A 17445-nucleotide genomic window follows, 5' to 3' on the forward strand; every position below is an offset into this window, starting at 1 on the left:
CATGACTTCAATCAACAAAAGGAGCAGAAGAGTGACAACCACCTACCAAAAGTGCAATGACCGCTGATCAGCCAATGAGTGCTCATGCTGCAAGTGGTGCTGGTTGTACTATGCCAATTGTTCCAGTGAAGGTGATTTTAGGGTCTAAGACAGAAAGATGTAATGCATTTTTAGATCCTGGGAGCAATGTATCGTTCTGCACTGAAGGTTTAGCGCAGAAGTTGCAGGCAGCTGGTAACAGGATGACTCTTACCATGAGACAATGGGTGCTCCATGTGAAATTCCAACACGAGTGATATCTGGTATGAAGATAGAGGCCATCAATGGTGAAGGGGTTCCAGTGCAACTGCCTCCTATATTTACAAAGGCAAGTTTACCCATTGAGGAATGGCACATACCTTCACAGAGGGATATTTCAACCTGGGAACACCTCAGCAATATAGACCTCCCTAGACTGAAGATCAACAGCAATATTGATCTGCTTATTGGCAACAATGTTCCAGCAGCCTATGCACCTATAGATGTGAAGACAGGCCCACCAGGAAGTCCTTATGCTACAAAGACTCCTCTAGGATGGGTTGCATGGGGCGTTAAGAAGACTGGAAAGGAGAAGAATTGTAGTAATTTTGTCCTTGCTGACAGTAGTCTTGAGAAGTTGTATAAACAAAGTCTGAACTATGACTTCCCAGAGAGAAGAGTAGATGATAGAAGAGAGATGTCCTGGGAAGACAAGCGTTTTATGGAGGTGATGGATAGTTCTTGCAAGACAGTTAATGGTCATTACCAGGTGGATCTTCCTCTCAGAGATCAAAATGTAAGATTACCCAATAACCGACAGATGGCAGAACAACGGTTGAAAGGTCTGCAAGTGAAAATGGGTAAGAATCCCCAATTCAAAGCAGATTACATAGACTTTATGGAGAAAGTAATTGCCAGTGGATATGCAGAAGAAGTATCAGATGGAGAGAAACCAAAGGAGGGAAGAGAATGGTATATACCACATCATGGGGTGTACCACCCAAGAAAGCCGGATAAGATCAGAGTGGTGTTTGATTGCGCGGCAAAGTGCAGTGGGATATCCCTGAATGATGTTCTGCTTCCTGGTCCAAATCTGATGAATGATCTTCAGGGAGTGCTGATGAGGTTTAGAGAGTATCCAGTAGCCTTCTCGAGTGACATTGAGTGCATGTTCTATCAAGTGAAAGTGCCTGAGAGTCAACGAGACCTGCTGAGGTTTTTGTGGTGGCCAAAGGGCGATACGAGTCAGAAGCCTAAGGTGTACCGTATGGGTGTGCATCTGTTTGGAGCGGTATCTGCACCATCATGCTGTAATTATAGCCTCAGAAGAACTGGTACAGACAACAGATGTAATGCCAGTCAAGAGGCAGTCAACACTCTACATAATAATTTCTACATGGATGATGGACTTAAGTCAGTTGCAGATGTTGAAAGAGCCATTCACTTGGTAAGTGAACTGAAGACTTTGTGCAAGGAAGGCGGCTTTAACCTAACCAAGTGGTCGAGTAATAAGAGAGAGGTGTTGAAGGAAATCCCAGTGATGGATCGAGCTAAAGAGCTGATGGACCTAGACCTGGAATCATCGCAGCTTCCTATTGAGAGAACACTTGGAGTGTTATGGAATGCAGAGACGGATGAGTTCCAATTTAGGTGCCAAATAAGGAAAACAGAGGGGACAAGAAGGGCCATGCTGTCTTTATTAAGCTCGATCTATGATCCTCTTGGATTTATAGCACCCCTCCTCATTCCTGCAAAGACTGTACTTCAAGAGATGTGCAAACAAGAAGCTGGATGGGATGACGAACCAAGTGATGATATATTTAGAAAGTGGCAGGCCTGGAAAACGAGCATCCAAGACTTGGAAGAAGTAAAGATTCCTCGATGCTATGTGCCAGCAGAATTCGGAAAGGTGATACACAGGGAGTTGCATGCCTTTGCTGATGCCAGCGAAATCGGATATGGTTGTGTTATCTACATCAGACAGGTCAATGCAAATGGAGACATACATTGTTCATTTGTCTTTGCCAAGGCAAGAGTGACTCCTTTGAAGAAGGTCACTATACCACGATTGGAACTTACGGCTGCGACATTAGCAGTGAGAATGGTCGCTATAGTTCAAAGAGAGTTAGACTTTCAGATTGACAAGACTCTGTACTGGACAGACAGCACAGCAGTTCTGAGATATATCATGAATGATAAAGCAAGATACCACACCTTTGTTGCAAACCGTGTGCAGATCATCAGAGAAGCTTCAGTTCCTGAGCAGTGGCACTATGTGGATACCAAGGTGAATCCTGCGGACTTGGCATCAAGAGGTGTTAAGACGACCAGAGAGCTGAATGACAGTGATTGGCTTTGCGGACCAGACTATCTGTGGCAGAAGGAAGATGAATGGCCGGAGCAAGTGATTTCCATGCAGATGGAGGAGAATGATCCAGAAGTAAAGACTAGCTGTGTGACCATTCAGTCTGATGATACTTCAGTCATTGATTCTTTGGTGACAAGAATCTCTGGTTGGTGGAAGTTAAAGAGAGTGATGTCCTGGGTCATCTTGGCTAAGAAGAAGTTTTTGAAGTTGATTGGGAGATTAGAAGAGAAAGTTGAAGAATCTGTTCTGCGCTTGACTCCAAAGATGTTAAATGAGAGTGAAGTAGCTGTAGTGAAGGCCATTCAAAATGAGGCTTATACTGAAGAGATGGAAGCTCTGTCCAAGGGCAAGACAGTCTCTAAGAGAAGTCCGCTTTTCAAATACCATCCTTTGTTGACTGATGAGGGTCTTATCCGTGTTGGTGGTAGACTCAATAAAGCAGACCTACCCTATGAGACAAAGCATCCATTAGTATTACCAAAGCACGCAAAGGTATCAGTCATGATTGTCAAAGATGCCCATTCCACTGTTGGCCATTTGGGAAGAAATGCCATATTGGCAAAGGTGAGGGAGAGGTACTGGATTTATGGAGCGAGCCAGTTGGCGAAGAGAGTTGTTAGGAATTGTGTCACATGCCGGCGATATCAAGCAGTGCCTTGTGAACAGATGATGGCCGACTTGCCAGCAGATAGAGTTGAGGCGGAGGTATCACCATTTACGTTCTGTGGTATGGACTATTTTGGTCCTATAATGGTGCGCAGAGGAAGATCTGAGGTGAAGCGGTATGGTGTTATATTTACCTGCTTATCTTCGAGAGCTGTACACTTAGAAGTTGCACATTCATTGGAGACTGATGCGTGCATTAATGCAATTCGTAGATTTGTGGCAAGAAGAGGTCCTGTCAGGAGTATCCGTTCTGACAACGGCACAAATCTAGTAGGGTCAGAGAAGGAGCTGAGACAGATGCTTGAAAGGTTAGACCAGTCTAAGATGAATGATGTGTTGTGCGTAGAAGGAATTGAGTGGCATTTCAACCCCCCTACAGCCTCGCACTTTGGTGGAGTGTGGGAGAGGATGATCCGCACGACCAGGAAGATCTTGTTCAGTCTGTTTAGAGAACAGCCCCGTATAGTAGATGATGAGACGCTCAGTACTGTATTCTGTGAGGCTGAGAACATAATCAACAATAGACCATTGACTACAACATCATCAGATCCTAATGATTTGTTGCCGCTGACACCTAACATGCTAATACACCCACAAGCGAAAGTACTTAGTTCGCCGGGAGTGTTTGAGAAGAATGACATTTATGCAAGAAAGCGCTGGCGTCAAGCTCAATACTTGGTGGATGTATTTTGGTTCCGCTGGAGAAAGGAGTATTTGGTTACTCTACAGCAGAGATCCAAGTGGCAAAAACAAAGACGCAATGTGAAGTTGGAGATATTGTGCTCATTGTTGACAAGTCCGTGCCCCGAAATAGTTGGCTGATGGGAGTAGTTGAGATGACTTTCAAAGACAAGAAAGAGATGTGAGGTCATGCAGAGTGAAGACAAGGACATCAACTCTAGAAAGACCAGTCGCAAAATTGTGCATTCTCGTTGAGGCAGAGATGAAATAAATACCTTCGGATTGTGTGATATATTTGAACATCTGACTATTGACAGCCAAAATTTGGTCTCTTTGTATATTTGGAATTGCTACAGTCGCAATTCAGGGGCGGGAGTGTTGAGGCCAAATTTCAAAGTAAAGTTTTGTAGTATAGCGCCCTCTTTTCTCTATAACTTTCAATGCTTTTTGGTTTGTGCTGACCTTTGACCCCTGGTCAGCGCGCCATGCTTTCTTTGTTTTTTGTGTGAAGTGAAACAGATTTGTTTCTTCGACTTGTAAACTTGATGGTTTGATGCATCAAGTTAAAGGTTTCAAGATACAGTAATGTGTGTATAAGACGGTCGAGATACTTTGGCAGAGTATAGATGTTAGTCCCTTTGATTGGTGGTGGTGGGAAATTGTTTCGTTAATCGTATCGTACTGTATCGCGACGTATTGTGTTAGATGGTCGATGCGCATTAAAGACAATATATCCCTGACGTTGAGCCTCCATGTTTTCATTGTGGTGAAAGGGCGTACAATATATATATATATATATATATATATATATATATATATATATATATATATATATATATATATATATATATATATATATATATATATATATATATATATATATATATATATATATATATCCTACATAATTTTTAACTGCTCGTTTGATGGATAATGAATTCCAATAATAACAATTCATATGTCCAACTCATTCGATCATTTGAAATGGAACGATGTTGATCAACTTTTGTTCTCGAAAATGCATGGTCTGTGTGCCTACATGGAGAACATGGAGAGATTTTTGAAATAACTGACCCAGCCATTATCAGTTTGATATGCAATCCTGGAGTAACTAAGGTTCTAAATGAAACGAAGAAACACCTGGTTACCCTAGGTCACTATTGTTCCAATCGTAAGTGTGTCACTCTTTGGTTATGACCCCATGATGCTGTTCGTGCGTCTCAAAACCGACCATGTTTTGAGATATGGACGACCCTCGTAGTCACCGTGCTCGAAGGGCGCAGATGTCTACGTAATTGGTCGATGATCGTCGTTGACTACACATCACAATTACTGACAACATTTTTACCTCGTATTCATATTTCTCTACGTTTCAACCCTTTCCCTCGCTTTGCCTCTGTCTCCTTCATCACTATTCCCTATCTCTCCTCCCGGTGTGATTTGATTGTACAGGAGATACGTTGAACTAATAGTATGATATAGGCACAGATTGTGTCCTTACCTTTTTTTTAAGAAATAAAAGAAAACCACAAAAAGGAAAACCATATGAATGTTTCTGGTACACTAAAAAATACTTTATACGGTGACTTTGAAAGAAGTCTTTCGTTGAATCTTTGCCAAAATGCATAAAGAATGAAACGGTAGCCATTCAACTGAATGATAGTGCTTCAATGGGCTTGTTTCTGAATTGCCTGCGCAATATTAGTCTCAGGAGATATCGCACTTGCGAGACTTAGATATTACATCTACAGACCGTTTGTAACAAGTCAGGCTTTATGTGGCAATAGATAGCTGTGTGGTTATATTAACTTTTACACAGCTTGTAACAATGGAAAATTGCGCACGCTGTCGAGAGTCACTCCATAATTACCGGCTGAATAACACGCTAAAGCAAAATCTTCTCAAGCATTGCTCAGCTTTTGGTCGAATTAAAGTGATAGGACTATTTAAAGAATTTTCCAAATATTCAAACCTTATTTTAAAGTTCTCCCTTATTTCTGCCAGAGCAATGAAAATGCGCAGTGTTAAGCGCATACCACGTAGTTTCTGTGGAAGTGACAGAGAGTTGATTGCAATAGAACGAACTGAATTCGAAAAATGGCTGTCATCATAGCAAAAAAAAGACCCCAAAAACACAAAACAATGAAATAACAACATATAGCTCTAACAGACGAGAAAACATCAATATTTCTTGCTTTCGGATGTGAAGTGTTAATATAAAGCCATTTGATTAAAGTGGTGATAAGTTTACTATGCGAATCTTGCACATATGTATGAATCATATTTTAAGTCATTTGAGATTATGTCAAATATTTGAATAATACATGAAACGTACATGTACGAATACATTTCTATACGACCTGTTGTACGTACATGCACATTTCTTCAAACTACGAATAACTTACGAGGGGCTCGCTATTCGATGCTATCTCATGTACTGACTCGAAAAGGATTGTCGTTCCACAATCTTCATTTTGATTGATAAATCGATGTCAAGTAATCGGAAAATGAAAAATTGTCCTCTACATTTCTATCGATATCTAACTTGTGAAAGGTAAAACAAATGATGTGGAAACACCTTAAACAAATCAAGCATATCGATAAAAATATCTTTTTTGACGTTATTTTCTCCCGTTAAGTATTTAATACCCACGAAAATCTCTCGATACAGCATTCATCCAACCTTCGTACGAAATTATTGCCATTTTAAAACTGAAGTGTTAAGCTCTTTATCCTAAAAAGACAAACACCGCTGTCATTCATATATTTCTCATAATCAATCTTTCATTGTCGACATATAAATAGACAAGTTTTCCAGAATATGACCCAGAAGATGACATCTTGCTTGATGTCCAAATGCCTCTAATCCAACCAAGTGATGCATGCCATCGCGACTTAAAAAGCGTAGTTGATATTGCAGTTTATGAATACACGCCTTCATTTTTCCCGTGCATCTTTCCTCCCCATTGCTCCTCCTTCTCCCCTCTTTCTCGTCCCATACTCAAAACATTGTACATTTAAGGCGGAGGAAAAAGCAAAGAAACAATAACAATTAAGTATTATTCACCAAATAGATGGACGATCTGATGTGTCAAGGTGACTAAAGAATTATCAAAGGAACACTTCGTTACATAATCAAAATCTACTGCATTTTCTTTCGCCCTACGGATACGTAGGGTTTTATCAAGCATCAAGCACGGCAGCACGATTTATAGAGTTCGGATCTTGATGGACACAAGACAGCAAAACAGCACATATCATACACTTCTGATACGATTTATCAGACGAAATACGAATACATGACTGATTTCAGCTTCTGTTGTATTAAGCAACCCCTCCCCAAAATAAACAAGAAAACTGCGGAAAAAATGTTATAAAATACCATGGATGGTCGTTTGTAGTGATCATTGTAGAAAAGGCATTCGTAGAATTTATAGTGACACACCAAATGTATGGTCCATGTAGTATCCAATTATGCCGGTCACTCAATGGTGATATGTCCAGTGGCAGCAAAAGAGTGGAAAATCGCCAAAAATCCTACAAAACAGGAAAGATATGCAAATGAATGAGAGAGAGAGAGGAGAGAGAGAGAGAGAGAGAGAGAGAGAGAGAGAGAGAGAGAGAGAGAGAGAAGTCGTGTGAGATGCACTTCTAAGGAGCGTTCTGAGGTGTGCAAAACCGTCAAACCAGTCTACTCTCTCTCAGAAACATCCCCATCCATGCCAACAAAGTTTTAGAGGTTTCATCCCGATTTTTGGGGTCATTTTAAAAAAACTTTTATAATGGCAGTGCAGACGACTCATCAGGCAATTAAGATAAGCCCCCTAAACAGGCCTAATGGATAAGCAGAGATGATTGCTCCTTCGAAGCCGATGGCCATTGGAAGAAAATTCTTTGTTTGCCGTCCTTGGATTTTTGAAAAACTTACCAGCCAGCCAGGCAAAAACCCAGACACAGACAAAAAACACAAGACAGTGTATTAACACAAGTTCAATTTTTATTTAATTTCCTTTGGAAAGATAATACTTTTATTCATAATAGTGTTAACATTGTGTTTGTTTTCTTCATTTTCTCTGAAAACTTACCAGCACGTGGACGGCAAACAAAGATTTGTATTTAAAGCTCCAAATTACAATTACTTCATGGGCCATAAAAAGGGCTGAGCTGGGTAACACTAAGATAGATGAGAGATTAAGTAGCATGGATGAACGTTAAACGTGACTCCCAATACGTCAGCTCCGCCCACCAATTTAAAACACTATGATCTTCAATTTAATGATCTTTGCCGTTATAAATTTGACGAAGCAATGGAAAACACCTCATAAAAACGTTTTGACACCGTTACTTCACTCATATGCAAAGGAGCGAATCAACAAGCATGGCGCATATTTGAAAAGTACATCACTTTTGAAAGTTAGACGATTAAAAAAATGAGCGACAGAAGTTAACAAAAATCAACAAAAATAAACAAAGCACATATCAAAAACATTTGCCAGGGTAAATTGATTGATATCACTCATCGTGAACCTTTCTCAACAATGCAAAATGCCAATACACACGAAATTTGATCAATAATCGTATGTATTTTTCTGTGCACAATTGTCTAGGAAGATTTGCAGCTCTTATATATCATTTCAGTGGTTACCATTACTTATCTTACTTTCATTTTCCAATTAAAAGGTAAAAATGCAAAGTTTTGAAAAAAAATATTTAACTCCGTTACAGTTTGCACTATATTAACTGCCTAATGCTAAGATTCTCGTATTGTACAAGCTTAACTGCTGTATGTCAAAATCAGCTCTCACAAATAAATAGATTTTTCTTAACCCTCATATAACTATGGAAGTAAAAATAAGATGACGCACTATTTCTTTTCAATTGACGTGTTGCTGTAGCAGAATATCTTCTCTTCCGACGACAGCTTTCAAAAAATTTACAGGTGTGCAAAGCATTAAAGAAAGTCATATACAGATTTCAAGAACTGATATGAACATCTTTGTCAGCATCATGCGTGGAGAAACTTTTGATTTAGTATTGGCATACACCCAATGAAATTATAATTGATGAATGAGTTTATGGGGAGAAACTTCAAATGCTCGTTTAATGCCTTCAATTGAGTGTGTAAGCACATTATTTGCACCGTCTCTGAAACGCTTTACACGTGGCAATAACTCCGTGAGGGAAACAGCGTTTCTCACTTAACACACTGCATAAATGATTTATCATACACGTGATGAAAAGTTTCGATAGGCCCAGAAATATGTGATATGAGAATGTTCGCATTTTTATCGCGCTTGTAGTCATGTATATTTCAAACAATCACCCCTGGAGCCACTATTAAAAGGCGCTCGGTCGCTTTTCGGGGTCAGTTTAGAGGACTTTCTCCTTCAGTCTCTGTGGCGTGTAGGTACAGTTTGGTGGACGGTGCATGGTGGACATTGTGAAGAGCAGCTATCTTGCCAATTTCAGATGGGTAAGTCACCTCTGGTTTCTGAAACCTTAGATTATTTCAAAGCATAACTGTCAAGTATGTTCGGTTTTCACTTCGAACCCTTCCTCAGTAAAAATATTGTTGCTTTTTCACTGAACAATCGAAGGCCAATATTTTCTTGCTTTCTAGTTTTTGAAACGTAATTGAAGCAATTTGAGATCAGGTTTTTATGCAGTGCGTTCAGTTTTATGTGTTTTCGGTCCGCGCAAAGAGATATTACTCGACAAAACATTATTGGACGCATTTTGTGTCATTGATATATTTTGCTAATATGACATTTAACCAAAATGGTTCAGATGGATTCCCATGTAAACGTCTATGACGTGGTAACGTTTTCTGTAAAAGTAACCGTGCATTCATACAACATGGCAAGTATGTATCTCTCGGGTGAATTTGAAGTGTTTGTTGGTGAAAAGTTGTTATATTAATATAAGCATGTACGAATAAGATATCTTTATTAGGCAAAATAACATTTTATGTTGCGTAATTTCACGCCAAAATAAACTATAATGAACAGCTGTATCATGAAACACAACGTTTGATATTTCCGGGTTTTCCCGAGATTGATAGTTATGCTGTTTGCATCCTACAACTTCGAGTCAATGCGACTTGTATCATACATATTTCTGAAATTGTGATTTTTATTTTTGCTTTTAAAAGAACATTTTATCAGTTGGATGCCTTTTTATGTCATCTGGTCTGCGGTGCGAGGAGATTAGGATGGTGTTGATTCCTGAAGGACATGATGTCAACCCTACAAGAGACAACTTTGCTCTGTTAGTTTCTAAGAATCAAGTATTTCAACATTTGGTTTTGTTCATAAATCATTTATGACACGCGACTACTCAATGTCACAATACAGTAAAATCATGTATTTGTGTTTTCCCTTCAGCGAAGTGACATGAAATCTTTCTGTATTTCTGTGAATATTTTTCCTTTCCTTCATATTAAGATGAACGCCTGGCAGTTGAATTAAATTTTTTTGAGAAATTCTGCTTAGATCCTATCTAAAAGGGTACAATTTTGTCAAACTAATTGGTTTTTCCGCGTATTTTAATTATGAAATACGATATGCTGGTGTAGAAATGTTTAAGTCAATATGAGTCTCGAAACAGAATTTTTTAAACTTGTGCTTCTTCCTCTAGAGGGAAACTTTGTATCATTCTTTTACTGAATCAAGCATAAACACCAGACGTTACTGTCCGAAGTTTTGAATTAGAGAAACACATTACATAAACGTTACCGATATTTGAACATTAAAAAATGGCCATCTTACCCTATATTGACTCTTTGGGGAAGTTATATTCGATTTGCACAAAAAACAAGACGGAGAAGATTTTATTTACTGCACAGACTGCAGTTAAAATAGCCAACACATTCACCAGACCAAACAATTTGTCGCGAGAGTCCGAAAACCTGTCTCCGATGTGTCGTTTTACCTTCTGAGTGACCAACATCATAGGCATGTGTACCAAGTGGTATTACCGTCATGGCAAATTTACACTGCCCAACAAATGTGGTGCATTTTGCACCTTGTTGTCGAAAGTTGTCTACAGTGTATTGTCATTTTTTAGTATTAAATTTACTGGGTGACTGGACTCATTGGTCATTGCAACTTCAGTAACATCATTGTGTTATTTGATCGTCTATATGGCCAATCCCGTCACAATTATCAGCTTTTAGGTAACTTTCAAAAAAACTTGTTGTTCAACATGTGCTTATAAATGTGGTACATCGGTTTTGAATCAACAAAGAACACATTCAACGAGGGAAAGGTGATGAAAAATGTGTCGTGAGTACATATAAGAGGTACCCACGTTCAAACCACATTAGGTTTGTGTTGTTCCCATTCAACAGACTTTATGGAAATATTCAGTATGCGGTCTCGATACTGAAATGCTGACACTTTTGCCTAAACTTTCTTCAAGAAAACTTTCAATCATTCTCTTACCAAATCAAGAATAAGAATGAAGGGCCAATGTGCACATTTTGGGAAACAAATTACCCGATATTAACCAATAGCTTAGATTTAAAATAGCCGCAATTCCGGTGTTAATGCTGTGGGGGAAATTAAATTTTCGATATTCGCAAAACTAAGACGGTGAAAATTTTCTTACTCAAAGAGCTTCAAAATGAGCCTCCACAAGCGATATGTGAGAACGGTTTTAAGAAATGTGAGTCGTTATATCCTTTCCAAAGATATCAATCTTAAGCTTACTGTTTGCAAACGCATTTCAGTAAGGACTTGAAATTCATGTATACTTTCAGAAGAACATTTATCTACCGAATAAAGTAAAACAGCGACTTACTAACAGAAAAAGACAAAATATGACCAGGCAAACACTATTAAAACGATATAAACTAGAATTTGGTATTTCGATGTATTTCAGCAAGTAAAAACTGGAAATGAATTGCAACTCGGAAGCTGATAGCTTGAATACCATCGATCATTTCAAAACAGCCAATCAGCTACATAAAAATATTGCAACATGGAACGGTTACAGCTACTCGCCGTCCAAACACTGATCCAAAGCATTGCGGTGATCTTGTCGAAAACCCAGGTTTGTATCCTTTCAAAACCAAAAAAAAAAAACTTACACAAGAACGAAATTATCGTCGATTTTTTGTTCTTAGCGAGTTATGACCAAGAAACTTAAAACACTTTTGGCATTAATTTTGTCGCGCAGTGTTTCAACAAAGTTTTATCGCGAATGCCACCTAAGCTTCATATTTCCTGAGGAGAAGCCGTTGGAAGGAGTGTCCATAAATGAGATTTACTCGTCATCAATTTTCGATATACGCTTCCCGAGGAAGACTTCACTTATCTTAATCTCTGTTAAGGTGTTGTAGGATAGTGACACTCGCGTAGATTGAATTCACATTTGATGGCGGTACAAGCAAGCGCTAACATTTATTCTGATATTTACAATAAAACCCCTACCAACACTATGCCGGAAAGGTTTTACCAGCCTTGTGGGTTTCTGACTAGGGTCTTAAAGAATGGTTTTAAAACTGCCAGAGGTCAAACTTATGTGTTATCTGAAGCGGTTGTGTTATTTCATTTATTTAACGTGATAGTTTCTACAGAAGTTACAGTTGACGAAACGATAGCGGTTCGCCAATCGTTAAAACTTTCGTCGTTGAGCCATCCCAATGATTTTGACGCTGTGAAATTTGTTCAACTCCCCACTAGGAACTTGATTGGCTACCGCGTTGATTGGCAGCTGACAGCTGGAAACTTTCACCAATCAGTCATTGTATTCAAATCATTTCGTTCCTGACGCACAGGTTGACGTCACTATAACAGAAAGTAAGTATGGAAACGAACCGAAATACGATGGGGAGCGGCAGGTTCGGAGATTACAATACGACACTGATACAAAACCAACAGTCAGTTGCTACGAAGCAAAGAAATAATCCGATTTGAGAAAACACACGCATCTTGAATTGCTTTACCAAGAGTAGTTGTTAAACGTGATTTCTGGAATAAGTTTGTTTAAAATTACGAGAGAATTTCTCTAGTCTTTAGACTCACGAGACGTGACAGTTGCTTGAGGCTCAGGAGATGTGACTGTTTTTATCACCCTTGTCGACTGACAGTGTATGTCTTCATTGACTACACTACAAGTAGAAAAAACACATTTTGTATGCATAAATAAACGCGTTAGTAGCTATGGAAATACCATAAGTCACATTCATCAGGATATATACATTTCTCTGAGATAGAGGAGTTGACTTTCAGTCGACAGGAAAAGGAAGAACATGTACAACGTTGGAAGTCTTTACTTCCTGGTAATATCAAACGCTGTTACGCTCTTTCTACGTTCAAGTATTGAACACTCACTGATGGAAGATAACTTCACATGTGATAGTTACCACGGTTTGTACACTGCATCTGCATCTTCCAAACATTATTTTCAAGTCGTTTTAGATTTTCACGGAATAGAAATCTGCCATTTGCTGCTCCCTCGGTTTAAAAAGTCGCGCTAAATCCATTCCGACGGCAGTACACATAATAAGTGGCCGTATTGTCATACATTAATTTCATTTCAGATAAAAGTGGATGCGTATGCCAAGGCTTGCCTTCTGTACCATATAGGTGAAATACATTACATCTGGGCCGTACAAAACACTCCCAAAATTTGATGAAGAATGTTTTTCCGTTGGCTTTAGCCTCGCATTTGCAGAAGATTTGTATATTTACATCTACTCTTACTCCTACGGTAATCCGACATCGATCTCCCTTATATTTGATGTAATTCTGTAACGGTTTGTTTCCTCGAAAATAATTTCTGTAGCGGGAGGGGATGGTTGGTACAGGAAATCTCTCCGTGCGTGATTCTACATGGTTGGTTTTCAAAGCTAGTCTGCATAATGTGCTCACATCTTCATGACATAAAGCAGACTTACGTCGGACAAAGTTTCACCGACGATTGATTTCCTTTTACGCTTGCAAACACATAAATATGACAGAAAACTCGACGATTGTACTACGTAGGAATAGAGGAGTGAACAAAGCGACTTCGTGAAGGTATTCTGTTGCTTACTCAAATAATATGGGGATGGATTTGAAAACAGTTCGAGTCGTCACGACTGTTACTAGGAGCGTTTTGAAGGCAACATTTTAGCCAGTACCCACATCTCTCAAAGTCACCAACCAGCTGCACGTTTTTCCGAATCCTATACATGCTAAGGAGACTTTTGCTGGAAATCCCAAAAAGACAACATAATGACTCACGCAAAGACTGTAATGACCAACGAGATCTTCCATTGCACACTTTCTACCAAATGCGTATACATTTTCCATCATTTAGCGACATTGCCTAGCTGTCAAAAGATTCTGTTCACAAAGTGAATTTCAATAAAAACTGGAAACACAACTAGCCTCGTCTAGTTCTTGTTCTCCAATAAAGGTTTACTCGATGCGAAGTTAATCGATTTTTCTTGATCTGCAGGCAATATTCTGCCGTTTTGAAATATCTGCACTACAATTATTTAAACCTGTGCTTAAACTATTACATGTTTTAAGAATTAAGCTGATTAATGAAAGCCTCTTACTCTGTAACTCTTTCGCAATATACCTTCCTAGATACTATATCAAGTGTGTTAATTGATAAAGTTTCGATAAACTATTTCCTTTAGATTAACACACCGTGATGATAGTTTGCGAATGCAAACAGCGTTGCAATAATGACAATGTCTATTTCGTACGATTCGATGTATTTCCCGTGATTGCTACTAGGGGAATTCCCCTCCCCCCCAAGGCACGTCTCAAACACGACACCAATGATTGTGTATGGCAATGCTGAAAATCTGATCGACGTAACCCGTATTACGAGATCAGAACAGACGGCAGCTGAGCATAAATATTCGCTTGATCTCACGATCGCATTTCAAGGGTCGTCATAACAACGTCGTCATTTCCACAGTGATCACAAAGTGCAGTAGCTAAATGTTGCCGGAACGACTTGAAACTGTGTACTATACTCGCCCAGTATGCAAATGTCACTCCACATGGGATACACTAAACAGTCACAATTCTGTAGCTCGTGTATTTCCAAGTCTTTTGACACCGATTGAGTCATTTACCTATCGTAAATCAGATCGAGGCATCATGACAGGAATCAGATCTCTCCCGTGGGCAACTGTTCGAACAAAGGTAACTATCTAAAAACAAGAAAACAAACAGAATGATTGTGAGAAGTAGACTGATGTGCTCTAAGGGATTTTACGATTTGAAAACCCATAAATTTATTAATTCCCACGAGTATCTTGCAGTTCTCCAGGGGCCATCAATTCATGTGATTGATATCCAGTTTTCTTGTATAATATCTTCATTATTCCTCCTCTCTGTACCTAGTTCAGATACAGTTTAACTGACTTGACCAAGTGACTGAAAGCAGTGAAAGCGTACCCTCGTATGGACTCTCTCTGTCTCTGTCTCTCTGTGTGTCTCCCCTCTGTCTCTGTCTGTCTCTCTTTCACTCCGCCTGTCTGTCTGTCTGTCTGTCTGTCTGTCTGTCTGTCTGTCTGTCTGTCTGTCTGTCTGTCTGTCTGTCTGTTCTCTGTTTCTGTGTCCCTCTCTGTCTGTCTGTCTGTCTGTCTGTCCGTGTCCCTGTGTGTTTCTGTTTCTCTGTGCCTCTGTGTCTGTCTGTCTGTCTGTCTGTCTCTCTCTGTCTCTCTCTGTCTCTCTGTCTCTGTCTCTGTCTCTCTCTCTCTCTCTCTCTCTCTCTCTCTCTCTCTCTCTCTCTCTCTCATTCTCTTTCTCTGCCACTCTGTCCTTAGTTCTGTGAATATATATATACATATATATATACATATATACATACATATATACACATACATACATACATACATACATAAATACATACATACTATATATATATATATATATATATATATATATATATATATATATATATATATATATATATATATATATATATATATATATATATGAGATTGTTTAAGTCTCTAAAGCTGCTGTATTTCTAACGATTTGTGTTGAAAGCGTCAGCTGTACGGCGCAAACCCTTATCGCACTGTATCAAGATTTCAGGTGCCGTTCTCACGGTCAATAATCGCTGATTAATGGACGGGAAAAGAGGTATAAGCTATATTTACTTCTGTCCACCATTACTTTTATACCGAAGCAAGTGAGCGATTGCTCGTAAAACTAACTTACACGAATTTGTACATGTCATCACCATGGCTGTTTTGCACAATTTGATGTACCTTACCTCGAATATCAACTTGATGATAGCGACGTGTCTGTCGTTGACAATCAAACGCAAACCTTTACTGTCACTTTCTACATTGATGATCAATGATCTAAAGGGGAGACGATCACTGACGTCACGTTCAGAAATTTTGATTAGCTTTTCAGAGATGAAGGACTCCTTTCAGTTTTACAACTTGTGTCTATTTTCCTAAATAAGGACAGTTTAGTATATGATATATCCTTCGGCAGTTTTGATCAATTATTAACAACAAAAAAGACGGCATTGTACATAAAAATGTTACTACAGTTGCGTGCTAGAAATAAATCCGTGACGTGCCGGATGATAATACCTCCACTATGTACAAAGTGCAGTCAGCAGTGGCGATTTGCTTATCAGCAACTAGCAACAAATTTAGCGTTGGTTATCATGGTATTTAAAATCGGGTCAGAGAGTAAGAGAGAGAGAGAGAGAGAGAGAGAGAGGGAGAGAGAGAGAGAGAGAGAGAGAGAGAGAGAGAGAGAGAGAGAGAGAGAGAGAGAGAGGGAGGGGAGGGAGGAGACGGGGTCAGTTTGTCTATAACTCGAATTTCAAGTATAATGTGATCACTAGATGTTAATTGTTTAAACCAGTCTTTATGTGTTCAACTTGTATTTGTTTTGGACCAAACAGGAGATGGTACAACCACTAAAATGGTTATTGGGTACATCAATACGTATGGAAAGGCTATATCTGCTAATAAAATCGGTCTCTTCTGCAAGCAGGTATTCCAACGATACATTATCATACATCGATGGCAATGTCAATATTCGCTACAAATATCCAATATACTGTTTTTAGCCTATCGCCAGGTCTCACGAGAATTACGTACTTTAATCTACTGGTCATATAGTTGGCAGCCATGTCAAATAAGTGGAGCTTGAAACATGATTGGGTATCTGTACACTTTTAACATTTCCATTGAAAGGACGCACGCTAAGCGTTTTCAACGTTTAAATGGCGCGCAACTGTGGTGCGTCCAAGGCAATTTCTTCGTAGCCTAGTCACGTAAGATCTCGCAAAGTGTCGTGCCACACGGACAACAGTCTCTTATGCAAATTGCAGTAAATACACAAGCTGATCCAACTAAACTTCAAATGATGCCTGAATTTGACCAAGAAGATTATACATTTAACCGAATGGATTCAATTACCGGGTCAAACATTATTAAAAAAAAACGATTTTGCTCGGACTGTCTTCAATGAACAGGAATCATTTGCATAGTCACTGTTACGATTATACAATATTCTCTCTTCAGGTGAGAAGACTACCAAGGTTTGTGCAGTGATAGGTAATGCCATTGTGAAATGCCATCGACATATTGCCCCTTTCTTGAAAATTCTACTGGAGACTCCCCGTGAGAATCCGTGTCGAAACTTTGAAACATTCAAAATGTGTACCGTACTAGATTTCAAGATTAAATTCCAAAATTACTCTCCCTACAAAAGAAACTGTGAAGAAAG

General features: G+C 39.1%; 1 protein-coding gene and 1 long non-coding RNA gene across 2 annotated transcripts in view; both read left to right on the top strand.

Moving 5' to 3' along the window:
• The first annotated feature begins 262 nt into the window (after positions 1-262).
• Positions 263-3874, top strand: LOC139114886 (uncharacterized). Its single transcript, XM_070676817.1, has one exon. It carries the CDS (start codon positions 263-265, stop codon positions 3872-3874), a length of 3612 nt encoding a protein of 1203 aa, XP_070532918.1.
• Positions 3875-9098: 5224 nt separating this feature from the next.
• Positions 9099-17445, top strand: part of LOC139114850 (uncharacterized) — a 28459-nt gene continuing 20112 nt past the window's right edge. The window contains exon 1 of the long non-coding RNA XR_011547975.1: positions 9099-9206. This is a non-coding gene — a long non-coding RNA (uncharacterized lncRNA). The remainder of the gene's footprint in view (positions 9207-17445) is intronic.

The sequence above is a fragment of the Ptychodera flava genome, chromosome 16 (assembly GCF_041260155.1).
Source record: "Ptychodera flava strain L36383 chromosome 16, AS_Pfla_20210202, whole genome shotgun sequence".
NCBI lineage: Eukaryota > Metazoa > Hemichordata > Enteropneusta > Ptychoderidae > Ptychodera > Ptychodera flava.